Source organism: Stigmatopora argus, chromosome 15, assembly GCF_051989625.1.
Source record: "Stigmatopora argus isolate UIUO_Sarg chromosome 15, RoL_Sarg_1.0, whole genome shotgun sequence".
NCBI lineage: Eukaryota > Metazoa > Chordata > Actinopteri > Syngnathiformes > Syngnathidae > Stigmatopora > Stigmatopora argus.
The window spans coordinates 2,110,586-2,135,129 of NC_135401.1; the positions used below are offsets into that span (position 1 = coordinate 2,110,586).

The window sequence follows — 24,544 nt, forward strand, 5'->3', positions numbered from 1 at the left end:
ACATGGAATACTCCAGTGTGAAATGAATTGGCATATTCTTTTCGGAGCTCTTGTCTGCCTGAGGGATTCAAACTTGAATTATTTTATCACTTGAAGGTGTTTCCCTTATTTTTTAATAAGGATAAAATCGGGCGGTACGGTGGAAAAGTGGTTAGTGCGTCGGGCTCGCAGTTCTGGGGTCGAGGGTTTGATTCCAGGTGTGTTCTCATGGTGTATAGTTTGCATGATCTCATTTACATGATCTCCCCAGGCTTGCATGGGCTTTCTTCGGGTGCTCCGGTTTCCTCGTATCCTTAAAAACATGCATGCTAGGCTAAGTGGCTAACGCTAAATTACCCCTAGCTATAATGGATTGTTTGTATACTTGTGCCCTTAAAATGAAGACGAATAACTTATAGATTTGTTCAAAATTTCCTCGTATCCTTAAAAACATGCATGCTAGGCTAGGTGGCTAACGCTAAATTGCCCCTAGACAGATTTTCCATTGCTGGAAGTTATTTTTATTTGGTGAATATAGTAGATTCTGTTTAATGTTATCGTTTCTTGAATTCGTAACGTTTACTGAACTGCCTCATAGTGTAGTGCTTCACTCGCCTGACTTGCAGGCTCGATTCCCACTGGTGGCGGCACGTTTGCGGGCGCAAATGGGCGTCTGTCTCTCGGCGTGCCCTACAGCTGACTGGCGACCAGTCTGGGGTGTGTTCTGAGGAATGAATAACCGTTAAATATAATTAAATATAATTTGTCCCCCTTTGTTGTAAGCAAAATTAAGCGAGGTAGCGGTGTGATTATCGGCCCTGTTGGTGTACGGCTGTAAAACTTGTAGTTTTTTATTGCTATTGTTCCTTTAAACCACTTTTACAACTATTAAAGCCTGTCAGGCATTATAATAAAAATGTGTTATAATGAAATAATTCCGTTTTGGCCCGGCTCCAGCTAAGTTACCTCCCGTAGCCACGCAATAAACATTTTTTGCTAATGGAAATACCATTTGCAGGACTGCAGACACCCACTTAAGGTTTCCAGTCGGCATGTAATTACATCGTACATTAATTGTTGCTGCGCTTTAGAGCAGGGGGTGCCCAGACTACGGCTCGTGGGCTATTACTGGTCCGCAGCAATTTTTAAAAAAATGTTTAACATATTTTTTTCCTCTTCAACAGGTGTCCTCCATGGACTTCATGGCGATGAAGCGCTCGCAACTTTACGGGATGGTGGATAATCCCTACTCCGGCCCACAGCATCCAGGGGGCGGGCCTTACCCTCCTAGCCAGCCGTATACCCCGCCTCCCTCTCACCGTTATCCAATGGGCATGCCGGGGAGAGCTCAAATGGGCATGGGAAGCATGCAGTATCCTCAGCATCAGGTAGGCTTTTTTATGAGATGTTTATGTTGCTCCGCCCAAAAATTGCGACTTATAGTTTGAAAAATACAGTAAACATTCATCCCAGTTCACCATTACACCGTGAGGCAGCTCAGTAAACATTACGTATTGCCAAAACAATATTTATCCGATGACGTTAAACAGAATCTATATTCAACAAGTAAAAATAACTTGCAGCAATGGAAAATCTGGCAGCCATTTTATGGTTGTTCATTCATTTTCTGAACCGCTTATCCTCACAAGGGTCGTTGGCTGGGGGGGGGGGGGGTGCTGGAGCCTATCCCAGCTGACTTGGGGCACCAAGCAGAGGACACCGTGAGTCAGTGGCCAGCCAATTGCAGGGCTCGATGTTGACTACTTATCTTTGTTGACTACTAATTAATTATTATGTTGACTACTTATTTATTGATTATTTATCATTATTATTGAGTGATTAGTTATCTTCATTTTGTTGTTTTTGTTGTTGTGTGCACTTCCCTACTTATTTATGTTGTGGCAACGTAATATATTGACTACTTATTTTTTCACTTTCTAATTTTTAAAATTATTTATTGATTATTTATTATTATTATTCAGTGATTAGTTCTCTGTTTGTTTGTTGTTGTTGTGTGCACTTCCCTACTTATTTATGTGGTGACCTCTTATTATATTGACTACTTATTTTTTCACTTTTTAATTTCTTTAAATTAGTTATTGATTTTTTTTAATTTTTTGAAATTAGTTATTGATTTTTTTTATTTTTTTTAAATGAGTTATAGATTATTTATTATTATTATTCAGTAATAAGTTTTCTCTTCCTTTGTTTGTTGTTGTGTACACTTCCCTACTTATTTATGTTTTGACCACTTAATATATTGACTTATTTTACTTTTTAAAATATTTTTATTACTTATTTATTGATTATTTATCATTATCACTCAGTGATTAGTTATCTCTTTGTTTGTTGTTGTTGTTGTGTGCACGTGTGTTGTGACCACTTATTATATTAACTACTTATCTTTTTACTTGTTAAATTTATTTTATTACTTATTTATTGATTATTTATGTGTTTGTTATCTGTGCACTTTGTGGTGAAACTTTAAACCTCATTATACTAGTGTAACGACAAAAGCATTCAATTTCATTAACATTCCCCAGCAACAGATGTCGCGAGACGTTAGGTGCAAAAAGATAAATTTATATCTTTCCCTGCCAAAGCTGTCGAATAACAGTCATTTGCGGTCGTTACACTTTTATGAAACGCCTGACCGTCCCACCATTTTTTTTTCTTCCTCCCGTAAAGAAACATGAACGCGACATACATTGTTGTCATCTCAAAGTATCAATATATATTTTTTTCCCGGAAGGCTTTATAGGTTCAATTTTAGACAAGGTTTAAATTGCCGAGGGGTGTGCATCGCCGCTTTTGCGCGGGTGTGCGAATGTGTGCGTGTGTGTGTCACTTGCACTCATCACTCACTTTTCGATTCCGCTGGCGTTTTCGTATATATTGGCGTTTCCGTCGTAAACAACGAGGCGTCACGTACACGTCATTGGCGCCTCCGTGCAACACAATAAGCCGGAGACGAGACTGTTTATGTCTGCTTTATTTAATCGTGGGGAAAAAAATATGAGAACATTTTGGATTTGGGATTAGTTGCGTTATGTTTATGCCAGATTATTGATGCTAAAGCTAAATTAGCCTTGGATAATATGACAAAAATCATCACGATTAGGTTGGTGAGAACAAACATGGGATCAAACCCACGACTCCAGAACTGTGAGACGGACACGCTAACCATTTGTTAAAGTCCTTCACCCGGCGGGTGAGTGGTTAGCGCGTCGGACTCGCAGTTCCGGGGTCCTGGGTTTGAATCCAGGCTACTCCATCTGTGTGGAATTTGCATATTGTCACCCAGATTTTATTATTATTAAACCTATTGTTATATTATTACATGTTGTGTCTTTCAAATTTGAAACTTCTGTGAATAATTACATATTTTTTTCTTTCCTCGTGCCAGTTTAGGCAGTTTTTTAATACACTACTTTTTTATAGGAAATATATTTTGCTGAACCGACCCATATTTTTATGTAAAAATAATATCAAAATAACATTACACTAGTAAATGATGTTCATTCATTCATTTTCTGAAACCGCTTAGGTGTCGCAGGGGTGCTGGAGCCTATCCCAACTAATTATGGATATCCCTGAATGGGTGGCTAGCCAATCACAGAGCACAAGGAGACAAACAACCAATCCCACTCATAGCTAGGGAATATTTAGCATCCACTTAGCCTAACATGCATGTTTTTGGAATGTGGGAGGAAACCGGACCACCCGGAGAAAACCCACGCAAGCCCGGGGATAAATACAAACTCCACACGGTGAGAACCAACCTGGGATATCAAACCCACGACTCCAGAACTGTGAGACCGACAGGCTAATTTGTGAAAGTCCACCTGGCGGGTGAGTGGTTAGCGTGTCGGCCTCACATTTCTGGGGTCCTGGGTTCGAATCCAGGCCACTCCACCTGTATGGAGTTTGCATATTCACCCCAGGCTTGCGTGGGTTTTCTCCGGGTACTCCAGTTTCCGCTCAAAAACATGCATGCTAAGCTAATTGTAGGCTAAATCTCGCCTAGCTATGAGCGTAATTGGTTGTTTGTCTCCTCATACCCTACGATTGGCTAACCACCAATTCAGGATGTCCCCCCCGCCTCAGCTGGGATAGGCTCCAGCACCCTCCGCAGTTCATAAACGTATAATTCACTCCTACGCTAATATTCCTGTACGTCCTCACATTTCCGTACGCAAGACATAAATTCGTTAGCCCGCGGGGGGCGAAAACGGCGAGGAGGACGTGCGTATTCGGGTAAAGTCACTCTCACCGTCAAAAATATATCCGTGGTACTATTTAGCGTCTAGCTTCTCCAGTGTATTACGTAGGGGAGCTGGCGCACGCCTAGCAATCACAGCACAGCGCCATGGAACGTAATTAGTTCAAATAGAATTAGTTGTTCACTCCGGCTAGAGCCATGGGAACTGTGCTTCTAAAGTTTCTAATTATCCGTCACTGCCTTTAAAATCCAGCACCCCCATCGACTGCGTGACTGCAGCGGCTAGAATTTAGCACACAATAATGACTTTGGAGAGAGACGGTTTAATTCCGATGTTCACATGAGAGTAATGAGCCTCAACACCTGAAGGAAGGTCAGAGGTCATATCTGAGGGATGCGGAGGGGTGGGGCTTATTTGCAAGATTTTACAAAATGATTTTTGAACTAAAAACAGAATTTTTTTCATTTTATTTTTAAAATTAAAATGACAATTATTCATTTTAAAGGGGGAAAAATCAGGAAATGTGATATACATCTATACTCCTCATTTTAATTTGATCCTAAAACAGAAAGTCGGCACTCATGATTGACTTTCCCGGGCCACACAAAATGATGCGCCGGGCCAGATTTGGCCCCCGGGCCGCCACTTTGACACCTGTGCCTAAAATCATCTGTCCAAACATCGTCCTGCGCGATATCGACTCGAGAGAGAAAGATGGGTAATTTACAACATTGATTGCGCCCCGCTAAAGTGTGTGTGTGGGGGGGTGTTCACTAGCGTTCGGAGCGCAAGGGCCACTTGGAAGCACTTAGGGGCCCGTGGGTACCCGGGGGTTGTCTTGGGGGTTAATGCAGCCGTCGCTGCCGCTGCCGCCCCTGACCGATGACTGGGAAGCCCCGATAAATCAACTCCTCTGCCGGGAAAGCTGGAGGGGTGTCGGTACAAAGGGGACCACTCCAGTGGCCCCGCCCCTTTTTGAAAGGCTCTTGAAATATCGACCGTTAGCTCTTCGTAGTAGCCGTCACATCCACGCCGTCACTATTTCCTCCAGAACGCCGAACGACCTCGACACGCGCCGACCCGGGCTTTCTGCGTTTTGCAATTTTACGGAAACCATTAAGGGCGGCGGTGGGAGGGGCTAAAGCGGAGTGACAGAAGACGAAGAAAAGAGGAACGCCGATTAATTAAAGGTTCCTCTCTGACCGCGGAATAGATGAAGTTTCCGAATCAATTAATTAGCAAGCTAGCCTCCGCACATCAATGGCTCTAATAGCCTGCTCTCATTTGTTACTTTTATTATCCTTCGACCGTGTAGGGGCTCTCAACCAATCAGGACTAAGGTGGACATTAAGTGAAAAATGAAGGTGAAGATCCATGCTATTTCACGTCTGGAAAGTGTTATTTATTTTGGTTAAGAAGATCTGAGGGCTTTTGTTTTTGTCCTTATATGATGTTATATGATTTTTTTTGTCATATGTAGAACCAGTGTTATTATATTAGATTAGATAACTTTATTCATACCGTATTTGGGAAATTTTACTGTCACAGTAGCAAGAGGGTGCGAATACAGACACAGACAAATAAATTATATTAGATATGTTTACCTTTGAGTCAATTAGATAGATTTCAGTAAGCGATATATTATCTTATAAATTATTGCACATATGTAAGAAAAAGAAAAGAGCCAATTTAATCACAAATGTGACAATATTTGAAAGCTAGTTTAAAGTCGAATATGAAAAACCAAATTAAAGCCGATTAAACACATTAATTTCATCCAAAATAAATATCTCAAAGTTACTTGTCAGTTAGTAAATATAATTTTTTTGACAACTAGATTCTCCACAATCCAAAACCGTGCTTTTATTTGAAAAATGTTCACTCAAAGTGTGCGTGCTAAGATGCTAGCTGTTAGCTTTTGATTAAAAAGAAGTACTTTTGGTACTTGTCCGCTAGTACATATAATTTTTTTGACAACTAGATTCTCCACAATGCAAAACCGTGCTTTTATTTGAAAAATGTTCACTGAAAGTGTGTGTGCTAAGATGCTAGCTGTTAGCTTTTGATTAAAAAGAAGTGCTCTTGTTACTTGTCAGCTATTAATTATATTTTTTTGACAACTAGATTCTCCACAATGCAAAACCGTGCTTTTATTTGAAAAATGTTCACTGGAAGTGTGCATGCTAAGATGCTAGCTGTTAGCTTTTGATTAAAAAGAAGTGCTCTTGTTACTTGTCAGCTATTAATTATATTTTTTTGACAACTAGATTCTCCACAATGCAAAACCGTGCTTTTATTTGAAAAATGTTCACTGGAAGTGTGCATGCTAAGATGCTAGCTGTTAGCTTTTGATTAAAAAGAAGTGCTCTTGTTACTTGTCAGCTAGTAATTATAATTTTTTTGACAACTAGATTCTCCACAATGCAAAACCGTGCGTTTATTTGATAAATGTTCACTGGAAGTGTGCGTGCTAAGATGCTAGCTTTTAGCTTTTGGTTAAAAAGAAGTGCTCTTGTTACTTGTCAGCTAGTAATTATAATTTTTTTGACAACTAGATTCTCCACAATGCAAAACCGTGCTTTTATTTGAAAAATGTTCCCTGAAAGTGTGCGTGCTAAGATGCTAGCTGTTAGCTTCTGATTAAAATGTGCTCTTCTCTTGTATTTTCCTCACGCATTTGATTTCACTTGTAGTTTTTGATTTTATTTTATTTTTGCAAGCTTAAGTGTCACCTTTTTAACTATGAAAATTTCATTTTTGGTGACGTCACCTTTTGGTTCAAAGTTAGAGGCCGTTTCTGTGTCGCCGTCATTTAACACATTAGATTGCCAGCAAGTTACGCAGCCACCCGTTTAATAACCCACGCGCGAACATCACATGCTGCATGGGGCAATTTTGCGATTACTAATGTAGTAAACAAGCTTGTAATAGTTTTAAAGCTTTCTTAAATGAAGTCGCAGTAACCTGCCAACACCCCGTGTCTGGCTTACAGATCAATTTTTGACTCCCAAATGAATCCCATTTGCTTTCGCCCGTGCTCCTTAAACGCTTCCCACTTTACGAGCAACCCGTCTGCTGTCTGTTTTGGCCTCTGATTGGGGTCGGGAGTTTAGTGGGGGAATATTTGGAGAGGATGGCAAAGGGCCCAGAGTGCCTTGCGAAAAAAATGCCACAACAAATAGCAGTTCTCTTATAACCCGCGTTAACCCCGTTGCAAAAAAAGTAAGAAAAAACGGCTCTGTTTGCTAAAATTAGCAGCGTTGCCAGATCAGATGAGGAAATTATTTTATCTACCATGTCACGATTTGGCGCTGAGTGGTTTGCGTGTCGGCCTCACGGTTCTGGGGTACTGGGTTCAAATCTAGGTCGGTTTTATATTCCGCGTTAACCCCGTTGCAAAAAATGTAAGAAAAAAATGGCTCTGTTTGCTAACATTAGCAGCGTTGCCAGATCAGATGACAAAATTCTTTTATTTACCATGTCACGATATGGTGGATGAGTGTTTTTTGTGTCGGCCTCACGGTTCTGGGGTCCTGGGTTCAAATCCAGGTCGGTTTTATATCCCGTGTTAACCCCGTTGCAAAAAAAGTACGGAAAAAACAGCTCTGTTTGCTAACATTAGCAGCGTTGCCAGATCAGATGACAAAATTCTTTTATTTACTATGTCACGATAAGGCGGGTTAGTGGTTTGCTTGTCGGCCTCACAGTTCTGGGGTCCTGGGTTCAAATCCAGGACGGTCCACCTTGTGCGGATGTTCTTCCCGGGCCTGCGTGAGTTTTCTCCGGGTACTCCAGATTCCTCCCACATTCCAAAACATGCATGCTAAGCTAGCTATCTAACACTCTAAATTGCCCCTAGACATGAGCATGAATGGTTGTCTCATCGTGTCCTTCAATTGGCTTTCCACCATTCTAGGTGTCCTCCCCCTTGTGCCCGAACTCAGCAGAGATAGGCTCCGGCACCCCCCGCGACCCAATAACGAGCCGTGTGACTGTCATGTGAATATTACAATATACAACAGGGGCGTCCAAACTACGGTCGCCGGCGCAGTTTTCATTAGCTAGCAGCAAATTCGGAAAATATCTTGAAATATGGCCCGCACAAGAAGCTTGAGTACAGATGCGTTGCTATTTCTCAGTCAATTAAACAGCGTATTTCCTTTAAACTTGGGGGTCCAACAAAATCCAACAAAATATTGCAATCAACATTGGACTTATTAATAAAATTCTTGGTTGTGTACGTCCGCCCAGCCAAACTTAAGTGCATTTTATAGACGACACTCTTAGTATTTATGACTCTTAATGCATCTTCATTCGTTCACATTGTGCCCAACCTTGGAGTCGCTCGGTCTCTTGTCTTTTCTCGTTGCGTTCCAATATCTCAATGTCACTGCTATCGACGCTTTATCATGTCAAACATCAGTTCCTGCACGACCATAAGTCAACATCCTCCCCATCTATCTCCTCTCTGTCTGCAGCATTTTTTATTTCATCTTTTAACCTGTCTCTTGCATTTAGCTAACATTTTTTTTTTTTTTTTTTTTTTGGGCTATTTCCTTTGCATTACAACCCGTAACTCTCACGCGGCTAGACGATAACACGCGTAGTGCATGTTTTTGCTTGCTAACTCTGATTGGATGAGCTCATCTTTTATTCAGAAGGCATGTTGCATTGTTCCATTCAACAGGCAATGATAGTAATCTCTAGATTAGGGTTGTCCAGATTACCGTAGTTTCTCACATATAAGACATATTTGTAGATAAAAAAAATGGTGACTGAATCAAGGGTACGGCTTATATGCGCATAAATTAGACTTGACATGCACGAAACTGCAGGGTGACAAAGACCAAACGCCATAACGCAAGACAATACGGTAATTTATTTCAAAATAGAGAAAAGATAAACAGATAAAACACTTATTAAAATGTATTTTGACGTCTATGAATGTAATTCAAGAAAAAAAAACGTATCCTGCATAAAACACATAAAACTCACTTTAAAAAATTCAACAATTTTAAGGGTACGGCTTATATATGGAGGCGGTCAATATGCGAGAAAATATGGTTTATATGTTTGCACGTGGGTTCGAGTCCGAGTCATCTGATTTATGAGTCGACGTATTTGGAAATTTCTAGATTTCGTAAAAAAACGTAAAAACTCACTTAAAAAAATCAACAATTTTAAGGTTATGGCTTATACGTGGAGTCAGTCAATATACGAGAAAATACGGTAAATATTTTTGCACGTGGGTTCGAGTCCGAGTCACCTGAATTTTGAGTCGACGTATTTGGAAATTTCTAGATTTCGTACAAAACGTGTAAAAACTCACTTAAAAAATTCAACAATTTTAATGTGGAGGCGGTCTATATGCAAGAAAATACGGTATATATTTTTGCATCTGGGTTCGAGTCCGAGTCACCTGATTTTTGACTCGACGTATTTGGAAATTTCTAGATTTCGTAAAAAACATGTAAAAACTCACTTAAAAAATCAACAATTTTAAGGTTACGCCTTATACGTGGAGGCGGTCAATATGCGAAAAAATACGGTACATATTTTTGCACGTGGGTTCGAGTCCGAATCACCTAATTTTTGACTCTACGTATTTGGAAATGTCTAGATTTCGTAAAAAAAACGTAAAAACTCACTTTAAAAAATTCAACAATTTTAAGGATACGGCTTATACGTGGAGGCTGTGAATATGCGAGAAAATACGGTATATATTTTTGCACGTGGGTTCGAGTCCGAATCACCTGATTTTTGACTCAACGTATTTGAACATTTCTAGATTTCGTAAAAAAACATGCATTTTTTTTCCTATTTACACCCAAATCCGATCCACTTGACGTTCTTGAATTTACCCCTCTTGATAAACGACCTGCTTTCATTACCTAGCCGTATGTTATCCCAAATTTTTAATTATTGTTAGGGGAACCACTGCAACTTTATTGTCAAAGCAAGTCCGTTTTTATTCACTCAAGACATTTACGGTCGTGTTCTTCTAAATTTAGTAAGGCGCTTTTGTCCTTGGCGTGGAACGTTTCCTCGCGGGCTTTCCCTCGTATCGCGCCATCCCCGCAGTTTATGGTGAATGATTTGCTTCGCGGGGCGCCTATTATGTGTCATTTCACACCTAGCATCTGTTGTCATTTCATTATATTTGACACTGTATACATGCCAAGACACTTTGGATAAAGCACACCATTATTTGGTCTGCTTCTGCTAAACCCGAAGTGGAAGGAAAGGCAGAAAATTGCCTTATTTTCTGCGCGCAGACGATATTTTTATTGGAAGGCTCGCCCGCGCACCGAGGCTACTTATCTCCAAGTTTAGTATATTGTCAGTCAACGGCTATATGTGTATAAATGTGTGTATGTGTTGGTATGAAGGCATTTTAAATGGCGAAATAGGCTACGGCTTTTTGGAAAATGGTTTGTAGAGACAGCAGTTTTAATTGTGTTCCACTTCAGTGGCCATTTTTCCATATTTGGGGTCTCTAGTTTGTTATGTTTGATGCTGTGGTCGTGTCATTTTTGAAAAAATATACATATTGTCTTAGGTTTACTACATAGCTGTCAACCTTGGGCAATTGCTCCCCTTATTAATGATTTTAATTACCCTTAAGAGATAAAAAAAACATACAGTTGCATTTTTTTCGGTGTTTCTTGCTAGTCAGTGCGAATGGCGGAGCTTGTTCGCTAATACGAGAGGAGTATATGCTACTTCTCGTTGGCAAGTGGTCGTGCGTTATCGTATTGTGTGGACATTTGTGGGCATCATTTTGGGAATATTTTGAAGGGAAGACAAAAGCAAACAACCTGCGATAGGTCGCAGCAGAAAGTCAGGGTGGAGGCGGGGCCAATAGAGCCAACCCGGGAGAAGAAAGGTATCAAAATGTCAAAGAAAATTAGAATTAAATTTAGCGTTAGGTTAGATTAAACTTATTTTTGAGTGTGTCTGCATCATAATCCAAGTTCATTTTAATTTGTTTGTTATGTTACGAGCGCGTTGTCATGCAAAAGTCTGATTTTAGTACTATTAAACACATTTTATTTCTATTAAACCACTAGTTATTTGTTACTTTGTTAATAGATGGCGAATTACAACAAATGTTTTTCCATTCCAATATCCTGTTTTTGGTTTTTTTTCAGAGGGTTGGAACGAATTAATTAGTTTTTAGTTCATTTCTATGGAAAACATTCATTTGACTTACGAGTAAATCGACATACGAGCTCAGTCCCGGAACGCATTCAGCTCTTATCTCAGGGGTCTCAGACTCGGGTTGGTTCGCGGGCCGCTTTAACGTCAACTTCATAAATGGATTAAAAGAACTGGATTAAAAGCCCTGAATATTCCGTTTTTTATAGATCTAAAACAAGGTTTATTTTAGCTTTTTTAAAATATATTTTTAGATTTGACAAAATGATTTTTGAACTAAAAACACAGAAAAAAAAGATTAAAAAATGACAATTCTTGATTTAAAGGTAATTTTAGTACTATTAAACACATCTTAGTACTATTAAACCACTAGTTATTTGTTACTTCGTTAATAGATGGCGAATTACAACAAATAATGTTTTTCCATTCCAATATCCTGTTTTTTTTTTTTTTTTCAGAGGGTTGGAACGAATTAATTAGTTTTTAGTTCATTTCTATGTTAAACATCCATTTGACTTACGAGTAAATCGACATACGAGCTCCGTCCCGCAACGCATTAAGCTCATATCTCAAGGTACCACTGTATATACATAGAATACAGTTTAATCCAGGATAAACGGTTAAAAAAAACAAACAAAAAAAGCAATCACTTGTCTTGATGGGAGGATTGCGCACGGGTCTATCGCCATAGCGACGATATATCGTGGGTGCGCTTGGCGGTCAGCATAGCAAATATCTTGTGTTTGTTTGTGTCAGCACGTCTGACGTGACTCCGGCTAGCGCTAATGAATGGCGTGGAGCCGTCGGCACGGGCAAAAGCACGCTATTAACCTCTGTGCCAAGCACACTGATCTCATGCCGTCTGTCTCCAAGGCCTAATGACACACCCGCACAGTGACACACACTAAGCAGCCACACACTAACCTGTCCTTTCTAATCAAATTCCCATACAAGCATAAAAGTGGAATGTCTTCTATACAGTGGCACCTCCAGATAAGACACATGTGTCAAAGTGGCGGCCCGGGGGCCAAATCTGGCCCGCCGCATCATTTTGTGTGGCCCGGGAAAGTAAATCATGAGTGCTGACTTTCTTTTTTAGGATCAAATTAAAATGAAGAGTATAGATGTATATTCAATTTCCTGATTTTGCCCCTTTTAAATCAATAATTGTAATTTTTTAATCCATTTTTTTTGTTCAAAAATAATTTTGTAAAATCTCAAAATATATTTAAAAAAAGCTAAAATAAACATTGTTTTAGATCTATAAAAAATGAGTATAGATGTATATTAAATTTCCCGATTTTCCCCTTTTTAAATCAATAATTGTCATTTTTTAATCATTTTTTCCTGTATTTTTAGTTCAAAAATCATTTTGTAAAATCTAAAAAATATATTTTAAAAACCTAAAATAAACATTGTTTTAGATCTATAAAAAAACTGAATATTCAGGCCCTTTAATCCAGTTCATTTAATCCATTTATAAAAAAAAAATCTAAATATTATATCTAAAATGGTCCGGCCCACGTGAAATCGAGTTGACGTTAAAGCGGCCCGCGAACCCTTGGCGTACGCCATATAACAACTTTTTTTACGGGAAAATTTGTATTTTTATTTTTTAAGTATGTTTTTTGTAAAACCGGTCTCGTTTTACCTATTTCAGCCATAATCCGGATCGTACTGGTCACCGGTAGCGAATGAAAATGTCATCGTCGACTGCTAATATTGTCTCGTTTGGGCATATCCAATATATAAATATAAATATAGCGCATCAGCAAGCAATGTAACCATCAGCGTCATACAGAATCTTGAATTTAGCGCCTACTGATTGAGCACTGCGTCCACTTTGTAGAAAATTTTAGACTTTTAAGTGCGCCCTCTGTGAGTAAATATGTGCCGTGTTTTACATTTTTTTTTATTTTTTATTGCTTAATAAGGGGAATTGCAATCATTAATGACGTTAGCAATTGACCGAAGTTGACGGCTATGCTAACGTGAAGTGATGGGGAAAATAGGACATGAAAAGCGCTGTCGTGTTGCTTTAGCGCCAGCTGTAAATGACGTTTAGTCATCTGTTTGGATCTTGCACACGGGTGTCCGGGCCTGCGAGGCAAGCTGCGCCTCCGCTGAAATCCTTGGAGTGAGCCAGGGAACACCTGCTTCTGTCTGTAGTCATAACAAATGACAAGCCACGATTAAGACTACATTTGTGTTCCTGCCAGCCGCACTCTCGTAGCCGCCACGTAATGCGGTGGGGGCGCTTGGCGAGCGACTTTCTACCGTACCGCCCCGCAAGGCCCCAGATCATCGGCGTATCCCTCATTAGCGTTAGCTTTCCAGGACGGGGGTGTGCCAGACCATCCAAGACATCTCATCCCAGTTGCGATCCGACCGAGATGGAGATCATTTGAAGAGGATGACACATTTGGCGAGCGGCAGGACGGCGTGTTAGCGTTCTTTTTTTTGCGCCGCGAGTTCATTAGGCACACGACTGCTGGGAGTCCACCGAACCGAAGGCCCGCTCCAGATAAATTGAGATCCGCGAGCCAAGGGACGTCGGGATGAATTGGAAAAATGGCGACCGGCCCGGTTTCGGCGCCCCGCGTGGGATGTTTGGGTGCGTGTGGTTTCCCTAGAACATCCGCGTTGTGGTTGATGGTTTTGAGTCAGGTACGGGTCCTCAAAGATTAAAGACTAGGGTTTTCCATAATTAGAAATCAGGATTTTAGTGGGAATCGAACCCAATTACGTCAATTTCGGAGGATGGGAATCGGGTGAAAAATGTCAGGTTTTAAAAATGTTTTTTTCAAATGTTTTGCAATGGCAGGGAATGCGTTAAGGCACAGGTGTCAAAGTGGCGGCCCGGGGGCCAAATCTGGCCCGCCGCATGATTTTGTGTGGCCCGGGAAAGTCAATGATGAGTGCCGACTTTCTTTTTTAGGATCAAATTAAAATGAAGAGTAGGCCTTCTTTTATTTTGAAGTGAACATTGACCCAACTCATTTCCCATTCTGTGATTTTTTTTTTTTGCAATGCCAGGTGGCGCCCTACAGCCAACAGGGAATGGCAAGCTACAGCCAGCAGGGGGCAGGCCAACAGGGAACTCCACCCTATTTTAGTCCAACGCAGCAAACGCCCGCTGGCGCTAATCCGAACTCTTACCTGCAGTCCCGACTACCACCTCAGGTAGGCGCACAGACTCCCTTTTGCTATAATAGTCGTCAAATTGCTTGTTTTTGCATTTTTCTGCAATGACACGAACAGATATTTTTTGGGGCCATTTTGCTCACGGATTTCAAATGTGCTATTTTTTTCAGTGTATACTTTAGTTTTCATGCTATCGGTAATTTCGTTATTCTAGTGGCATTTCTTAGTGTTACACAATTTTAGTCTGTAGTTTTCATGCAATCGGTAATTTTGTTATTGTAGTGGTATTTCTTAATGTTACACAATTTTAGTCCTTAGTTCTACATAAAAAAAAAAATCCCAGAATTGTTGTCAGTTTTAGCTTGTCCTTGTTAGCACGTGTCTGATTGTCTTGAGTACACTTTTTGCTTTTTTACAAAAATTGGGTGAAAATGTTCTCATTTAAAACTATATCGCCTATATTAACAATATAAAGTCATTCTCATCAAAGTTTTATCAACAGGAATCATATAAATTATTCCAAAATCTTTTTACTCCGACCTTATGTCAGTAAAAGTCGATGTTTACGGACCCTGAACAACTTCCACATAATGTAAAAATGCGTAATGAAACATTTTTTATCTCATAATTGAATGCATTTTACTCCCAATATTAGTTTAATATCCTAATATGGCATGAAAAGAAACGTTGTGCTCACACAGTCGATGCCCTTGAAACCAAAAAACGTCCGTTTCATATAATGTAATAAATATCGTAACCTTACGACTTTTTTTACCCTCAATATCACTTTAATCTCCTAACATTACGCAAAAACAATTTATATAGTCACAGGTTTAACATCAACAAAAGATGAAGCCTGCGAAACAACTTCCGTTTCACGTTACATACACCACGTGTCAAAGTGGCGGCCTGGGGGCCAAATCTGGCCCGCCGCATTATTTTGTGTGGCCCGGGAAGGTAAATGATGAGTGCCGACTTTCTGTTTTAGGAACAAATTCAAATGAAGAGTATAGATGTATATTCAATTTCCTGATTTTACCCTTTAGAATCAATAATTGTCATTTTTTAATCCATTTTTTTCTGTTTTTAGTTCAAAAATCATTTCGTAAAATCTAAAAAAATATAAAAAAAGCTAAAATAAACATTGTTTTAGATCTATAAAAAATGGAATATTCAGGGCTTTTAATCCAGTTCTTTTAATCCATTAAAAAAAATCTAAATATTATATCTAAAATTGTCTGGCCCACGTGAAATCAAGTTGACGTTAAAGCGGCCCGTGAACCAAACCGACTCTGACACCCCTGACATACACTCTATAAATATAGCGTGTCAGCAAGCAATGTACCCAGACAATTAAGCTGTCAACGTCATACAGCGACATCTACAGAATCTTGAATCTCGTGCATTATATGGTAGTACATTAATTTAATATTTAAGACCACATGTTATACTTTAGTAACCCAATTTAAAATGGGATTTTCCATCGTCTAAAACCGAATAAATTCCCGCCTTCTTTACACTCTGAACCCGATTTCTTACTTCCTGGGTTGAATGATAGCCATTGGATCATGGATAGTCTTCTTCTTTTCCTATTTTGAACAGCCACTTTGACACGGCGGCGCAGCCAAGTGAACAAACATTATTCACTCGGCGAATCTATTGCCTGCTTGACATTTTGTGATTGCAACAAGGCATTTCCACCACTGACCCATGCTGACATTTCTACGGCAGGTACAATACTGGCACGCCGCCGTTCTGATTGGCAATCGCTGTTTTTTGCTCCGCTGCTGATGGCTTCTTTATTTGTTGTGTCGTGTCAAGCACTACAATGACTACGGACTGCTTTCTCGGGATTTATTATCACATAGCTGTCAACCTTGGCCAATTGCTACCCTTAATGATTGCAATTCCCCTTATTAAACCATTAAAAAAACGTACAAATGCAACACAGCAGATAGGGCTCACTTAAAAGTCTCAAATTTGCTCCAAAATGGACGGTGTGCCTAATCAGTATGCGCTAAATTCAAGATTCTGTATGACGCTGACAGCTTGACTGTCTGGGTACATTGCTTGCAGACACGCTATATTTATATTTCTATATTGTATATGCTTAAACATGACAATATTAGCAGTCGATGATGACGTTTTTGTCATCAGCACTCATGATTTACTTTCCCGGGCCGCACAAAATGATGCGGCGGGCCAGATTTGGCCCACTGGCCGCCACTTTGACACCTGTGGCGTACACAATCTGAAATGATTAAAAAACGTATAAAATACAGGAAAAGTGTATACGTTCACAGGGCACACTTAATTATTACACAAGTTATTAATACAAATTCTAATTTTATTTATCCAAAGTGGACTGGGTGGCCAATCAGTATGCACTAAATTCAAGATGCTGTAGATGTCGCTGTTTGACGCTGACAGCTTGACTGTCTGGGTACATTGCTTGCTGACACGCTATATTTATATTGCTATAATGTATATTGCTATAGTATATATTGCTATATTATCTATTGCTATATTATATATTGCTATATTATATATTGCTATATTATATATGCTTATACATGACAATATTAGCAGTCGACGTACAAAATCTTATACGGCATTGACAATTTGAAATGACCCAAAAACGTATAAAATATGGCCAGGGTAGCCAACCACCGGTCCGTGGACCGGTACTGGTCCGCAAGCTACCTAGTGCCGGTCCATCAAAGTAAAAAAAATGTTTTTAAATCTCACCCTCCTACTTGAAATGAGAAAAGTTGTTATAATAATGATAATAAGTGTTTGCTATTATGCTAAATCTCGACAGATCGGAAAAGTACAAAAATGATTTATTCCTGCGTTCAGTGTTTTCGTCTGCTAACGAGGACCGAGACAATCCGGAGTAGAGCCGGAATGGGTCAAACAAGATCGGTTTTACTAAAAAGTACTTTAAAAAATCCCGTACAAAAGTTGTTATACGACGTACACAATTTGAAACGATCAAAAACCTATAAAATACACGAAAAAAAAACGTATGAGTTGCCAGGTATGCAATTAGTCAGTCAAATAAAAGTTGGAATACGATGATCGGGTTGCCAGACTTGAATTTCACGTCGTGCAAGATGCGTTTTTTCTATCGACGTGACTGTAACTCCAATTTTTTCGCCCTAGAGGATCGCCTGTCGCCGTGTGTGTGTGTTTTAATAATTTCAAGTAATCTGACCGTATTGATTTGTGGGGGAAAAACATGACATTTTTTTTCCACCCACCCAAAAAGTTAACTGTCAATCGATTGAGTTGGCGAGTATTTCAGAGTCTGGAAATAATACGAAAAAAAAGGCCAAGTCTACCATTTTGGATCGGAGAGTAAACACGGCTGGAAATTGAATTTACACACTACAGCTGGACAGGATTACAAATGGAGGATTTGGCCCGCTTTCACATCAAAGCTGTTCTTTTCTCCCAGCGTCTTCTTCCGCCTCGTTTTTATTTTTTTTCGCACGCCCGAGCGCAAATCGGACGCAAGCGCGGCGGCCGTTCCGAGCCGCGGAAAAAGGTCAAACGTTGACCTTTCGTCGGCGATCCGGGACCCAGATGAGGCCCGATGCGAGCCGCATTGAATAGATTACACGCGCACAAAAGACGTTGAACCCGCGAGCGATGAGGGTGTCGTGGCGGTTCCGACCCGCGCTTTTATTTTGACCCGACATTAAATGGAGAAATCCAAGCCGGCGCCTTCTTTATGTGGTTTTTCAACCCTCCTTCAGCCCACTTCACTCCCATTAACCCTGGCCAGAGGACATCTTCACGCTGATGGAAGCATTCCCGCTTCCTTTGACAAAGAATTAGCGTTGCGACCAAACACTATTAGCTCGTTTCCTAGCAATTTAAAGTGAAAATAGCGCATTTCTTTGAGTCGCTTGCACTTTCGTGAACTTGCGGGGAGCGGAAAAGGCTATAAAGATATTTCGCGGAAGTCACGGCTGAAAGGACAGATAGAAAAAGGGAAAAAAAACGCTATCGTAATTGAGGTACCGTATTTTCTGGCATATTGACCGCCTCCGCGTGTAAGCCGTGCCCTTAAAATGGCCTTAAAATGGTTGAATTTGACAATTTCTCTCGTATAAGCCGTCCCTGATTCACAATTTTCACCTCCATATTCGTGGTTTTAATAGGGAGTACAAATGTGAAAATTTTCACATTATTTGGCTTTGTATCATAAGGAAGTTCAATTCAAAAAGGAAGTCATGTGAGCAGTACAACCAGGAAGTGTGTTTTATTCTTCTTCATGAATTTCATTCATAGACATCAAAATTAATTTTGTTTTGCATTTTATCTGTTTATCTTTTCTCTATTTTGAAATAAATGACCGTACCGGCCGCATTCGCTTGCGTCGTGACGTCACGGCGCCATTGCGTCTTGACGTCATCGTGTCGTGGCGGCATTATTTTGCAGTTTCGTGCATGTCAAGTCAAATTTGTGCGCATATAAGCCGTAGCTTTTATTTAGTTGATTTTTTTTCAGATTCTGGTCATTTTTTCAGCGAGAAATACGGTGTATATGTGAGAAAATACGGTATTTAATAAGGGACAGCACATATTAATGAACATATTTATATTCATGTTAATGAACATATATGTAAATTGTCTGTAAGATTGTAGCCGAGGGCTAATTTCGATCTTTAATCCCATTGTGTAGGTTGAAGATAAACCATGACGCGTACTAGACACACCCACACGTAGCATAGTTAGCGTTGCGATTGCAATTTTGTTGGTCTAACAGCTTTAAGATGATTGGCCGAGAGATTCGGAGGCGGGAGTTGGCTTATGCTAATTGCTATTGAGTTCCAGGTATGAAGAGAGACAGTGTTTAGCTAATTTAGCATTCTTTGAAGGGAACTACACAGTCACCTCTAGAGCCAGCCCTTGTTGATGTGTTGGAATTTTTGGGTACAAAATCTTGCGGTGGAGGCGGAGCTTCGTGTTTGAGGTTTTTGTAAACTAAGGTGGCATCTGCATATGTAATAGTATTGTCTAACAGTGGTTGTGCATTTTTGGTGTTTCTGTCTAATACTTCCAGGGCGACGATTTCTTGTTTTTTCCCGCCTTATATCGATTCATCCATCATCCTTTTTTATCCCTATTACTTTTGACGCTAAACGTATTCCTTATTAGGGTCTCTTTGACTTTTTACAGAGTCCTTCAACAGCCGTAAATGTATTTACGGCCTTTTGGGGGGAAATGAATTATTTACGATGCCGTGTGACTGTTATTACTTGTGAAAGATGCAGCAAGTTTCCCCCAGATTTTATGAGTTTGTAAAGTAGCACGGCTGGCTGGATCAATTGCCCTCGTGGGGGGGGGTACGTGAACCCACTTTGCCACATCCGCACCCCCTTTTGCGTACATGTTGTCTAGTAACAGCTTCTACCTCATAAAATGGACATGTGTGAATGATGGCGCTATAATTTCTAGTTATTTTTCTATGGCGCCTTACATTCCTCTAATCTATACTACAGTAGTACCTCGACATACGAGTGCCCCGACATACGAGCAATTTGAGATACGAGTAACATTTTGTACCGACCTGAGTCTGACACCCTTGGTGTACGCCATATGACAACTTTTTTAACAGGAAAATTTTTATTATTTTTATTTTTTTTAAGTATGTTTTTGTAAAACCGGTCTCGTTTTACCCATTTCGGCCATAATCCGGATCGTCTTAGTCACCAGTACCAAATGAAAACATTATCGTCGACTGCTAATATAGTCACGTTTAAGCATATACAATATAGAAATATAAATATAGCGCGTCAGCAAGCAATGTACCCATCAGCGTCATACAGAATCTTGAATTTAGCGCCTACTGATTGGGCACCCTGTCCACTTTGGAATTTTTTTTAGATTTTTAAGTGCGCCCTATGTGAGTATATATGTGCTGCGTTTTACGTTTACATTTTTTTATCGCTTAACAAGGGGAATTGCAATTGTCATTTTTTAATCCATTTTTTTCTGTGTTTTTAGTTCAAAAATCATTTTGTAAAATCTAAAAAAATATTTTAAAAAAGCTAAAATAAACATTGTCTTAGATCTATAAAAACAGAATATTCAGGGTTTTTAATCCAGTTCTTTTAACCCATTTATAAAAAAAAAAATCTAAATATTATATCTAAAATGGTCCTGCCCACATGAAATCGAGTTGACGTTAAAGCGGCCCACGAACCAACCCGAGTCTGACACCCTTGCGTTAAGGTAACAAAATGATCCATAAATATGATTTAAAAATATATAGATATACAGACTATTAATTGAATCAAACCTAGAAGTAATCAGATCACATTACAACGAAATATGGTTCGAGTCTGACACCCCTGAGTTACAAGTAAATTGACATACGAGCTCAGTCCTGTAACGCATTAAGCTCGTATCTCGAGGTACCACTGTACTTGATTTTTTTTAATTTACATTTTCTCCCAGAAAGTACGACTTTGTTGTGGATTACAACGATTTCCGAATAGAAGTGTCACTGGGCGAATCTCCCAAGTCACTTCCGTTTCCCCCTCTCCATCCTCTCTTTTAATCACAGCGGGTTAATTAAAAGGTTGCCCAGCCTTTCTGCAGCCTGGCCTCTAGCTTTATCACCCCATGGCCGAGGTCCGCCGCCCACCTTTAGCTCCCCCCCCCCTGCCCACGCCCCCTCTGGCGGAAATTGGCGCTCACCTTGGCCGCCGCGAGGTTGAAGGGACGAGACGGGGGGAAATGAAAGTGGCTCGGCGGAGTCGAAAAAAATGGGCGGCGGCTAAAGTGGAAGATACGCCACGGGTGGGAGGGGGGTTTGCCCAAAGTTCAGCGCCATTAATTGGTCACCGCGTGAATATTAAATAAGGGACCGCGTTAATTAGCGCGATAATGAAAGCGTCGGCGGCTGGAGGGGAAGGGATGGGGGAGGGGGGCGGGGCTAAGGGGGGAGGCGAATGGGGGGAGGCTGGGTGTCGGGCGATAAGGAGGAGAGAGAGAGAGATGTCCGTGGGTAAAGGTCTGGCGGTGGTAATTTGCGGAGAGCTGCGTTAATTGTCATAACCTTTTAAATGGCAGAGTTTATCTGAGCCCTCTAAATGTCCCCACGTATCGCCACGGCAACCCCGGGCCTGCCGCACTCAGATTGGCCGCCTCTGACGAGCACTTGAGCGTGACGGATTTTACGCGGATGCATTTATGTGGATGTATGGGTGCGCGGTATAGGAAAGGGTATTTGATTAAGCCCCTCCCGCTTGGGGAATAGCGTGTTGTTGGATGCTAAAGCTGCGTCAAATGTTGGTTAGTGTCTTGAAGTTCATTTACGGTGTTTTTTCGGACTATAAGTCGCATCTGAGTGTTAGGTGATGATGATTACTCCAACACTGAGGAAGATGTGTGATAGCCGGAAAAGCATTTTTGGGAGCGCAATTTTTGATTTGGTTAGGAATTAAGAATAAATGTGTTAAAGTAACGAGGAAAGTGGAGAAGAACAGGCTAAATAGGCATCTGTTAAAAATTGTTTTTCAGATTAGTAGAGCCTTTGAAAAAAGAACATGGCAAAATGTATAAGTCGCACTTGAGTGTTGGTTGGAGTTCGGGAAAACATGGACAAAATTGCGACTTATAGTCCGGAAAATGCAGGCTAAATAAGCATCTGTTTAAAAAAAAATCAGATAATTATATGCTTAAAAAAACAGGGCAGTGAGAGAGGAAAAAATGTATAAGTCGCACTTGAGTGTTCGGTGGAGTTCAGGAAAACATGGACAAAATTGCGACTTATAGTCCGGAAAATGCAGGCTAAATAGGCAACTGTTAAAATTTGTTTTTCAGATAATTTTACCCTTAAAAAAACAGGCTGTCAGTGGGCAGAGAAAGAAAAAAATGTATAAGTTGTACTTGAGTATTAGTCACAGTTCAGGAAAAAAAGGACAACATTGCGACTTATAGTCCGGAAAATGCAGGCTAAATAGTCATCCGTTAATTTTTTTTTCCAGATAATTATACCCTTAAAAAACCGGCTGTCAGTGTGGTAGTGAGAGAGAAAAAATGTATAAGTCGCACTTGAGTGTTAGTTGTAGTTCAGGAAAACATGGACAAAATTGCGACTTATAGTCCGGAAAATGCTGTCATAATTTTTTTTTTTTTTTTTAAATGTAACACACTTTGCGTTCGAGTCAAGTTCAAATCAGGGGATGGTTGATTGCGTATATTTTTTATACCGTTATGTTTTTCCAACCTGCGCTCTTATTGGCTTTTGGCAATTGCTCGAGCAGAATCAACCTCTGCCTTGATTTTTTATTTCTTTATTTTTTTCTTTGCGTTTTTGATTTCTGTTTGTTTCCGTGTCGCCGTGCGGCTATTCAAATTCAAATGAGCGACAACAGGAGAGTTGTTTTGGATTGGTCAGGGCCACGGTAATAGCTCCGAACAAAGCCAGAGCGGTCGTTGCGGCACGGCACCCCCGGGGGCCTCATTTAGCTGCCTTCCGTTTGTCGGGAACCGCCGTTCCATTTGTTCACGGACGCCGACTTCACACGCGTGGAAAGAAAAGATACGCCGACACAAAATGTCAAAGTGGAGCTTGCAAATGTTTGCCCATTGTTTTTTTGTTGTTGCCAAAAGTCGTGTGGGTTTTGTCTTCAAGGTGGTAATACACTTTTATTTTTAATACCGTTGCAGCTGCTATTTGCTGTTTGGTCAAAAAATTAAAAAAAGTATAGGATCACTAACGGGGCTAAAATAGCTAGCATGTGCACAAATTAACAGTTATACTTCTTTATTATGTTGACTACTTAGTTATTTGACTTATTTATTGATTATTTATCTATTTGTTTGTTTGTTGTTGTATTTGTGCATTTCCATACTTATTTATGTTGTTGACTGCTTATCTTGACTACTTATTTATTATTTTTTGATTATTTATCAGTTTGACGTTATTTGTGCACTTCCATACTTCTGTTGTTGACTACTTATTTATTTATTATTATTTGATTATTCGTTTGTCGTTACTTGTGCACTTCCATACTTCTGTTGTTGACTACTTATTTATTTCTTACTTATTTATTGATTATGTATTTGTTATTATTCGATTTTTAAATGTCTTACTTATTTATTGATTATTTATTTGTTATTATTCGATTTTTAAATGTCTTACTTATTTATTGATTATTTATTCATTATTATTATTAGATTTTTTATTTCTTACTTATTTATTGATTATTTATTTATTATTAGATTTTTTATTTCTTACTTATTTATTGATTATTTATTTATTATTATTTCTAGATGTTTTATTTCTTACTTATTTATTGATTATTTATTTATTATTATTATGCGAGTATTTATTTATTATTATTATTATTATTAATACTTATTAGTACTCAATACTTCTTTCTGTTGTTGACTACCTTTTTATTTTTTACTTTTTTATTGATTGTTTATTTGTTTGTTTGTTGTTGTTATTTGTGCACTTGGTGGTGAAGCTTTAAATCTCATTATACTTATATAAAGTTTAATCTAAACGGATAATGACAAAAAAATCAATTCAAATAACAGAGAACAAAAACAACATTGGATTTTAATACAGTTTGTCTTTATCTAAGCGACCAATCGTGTAACATTTCACACCCAAAATGTCAATCCTTTGAGCATAAGCACACTTTTTAAGAAACAAAAGATGCGTCCATTTTTCAGCTTGGCGGTCTACCCCCAAAAAATCAAGCACTTTGTATGAAAAGCCCCTGTGAATGGTCGCCATTGATTCTGTCTTGAAAGACTGGCACCCCATGTTTCAAATACAGCCATTAAGATGCGGCAACCCAGATAAACACACACACACACGTTCCCGTGGCTATTTTCACTTTTATAATGGTCACCTTTCCCGTCGCCATAATAATAATAATATTCTCTACCTCGGCATGAATGCTCATTAAATATCTTAAGCCCAACACGGCTTGTTTTATTTTTTTTAAAGATGTAACCATAGATGAAAGTCAATCTACCCTGTTGTATATCCATCCGTGTGTTACT

General features: G+C 39.5%; 1 protein-coding gene across 2 annotated transcripts in view; it reads left to right on the forward strand.

Moving 5' to 3' along the window:
* The window catches only part of arid1b (AT-rich interactive domain 1B), a 135,593-nt gene that overhangs the window by 33,133 nt on the left and 77,916 nt on the right, over nucleotides 1-24,544 (forward strand). For both annotated transcript variants that reach the window (XM_077620239.1, XM_077620240.1), the window contains exons 2-3: nucleotides 1,164-1,367; nucleotides 14,397-14,543. In XM_077620239.1, the coding sequence (XP_077476365.1) occupies nucleotides 1,164-1,367; nucleotides 14,397-14,543 (351 nt within the window). The remainder of the gene's footprint in view (nucleotides 1-1,163; nucleotides 1,368-14,396; nucleotides 14,544-24,544) is intronic.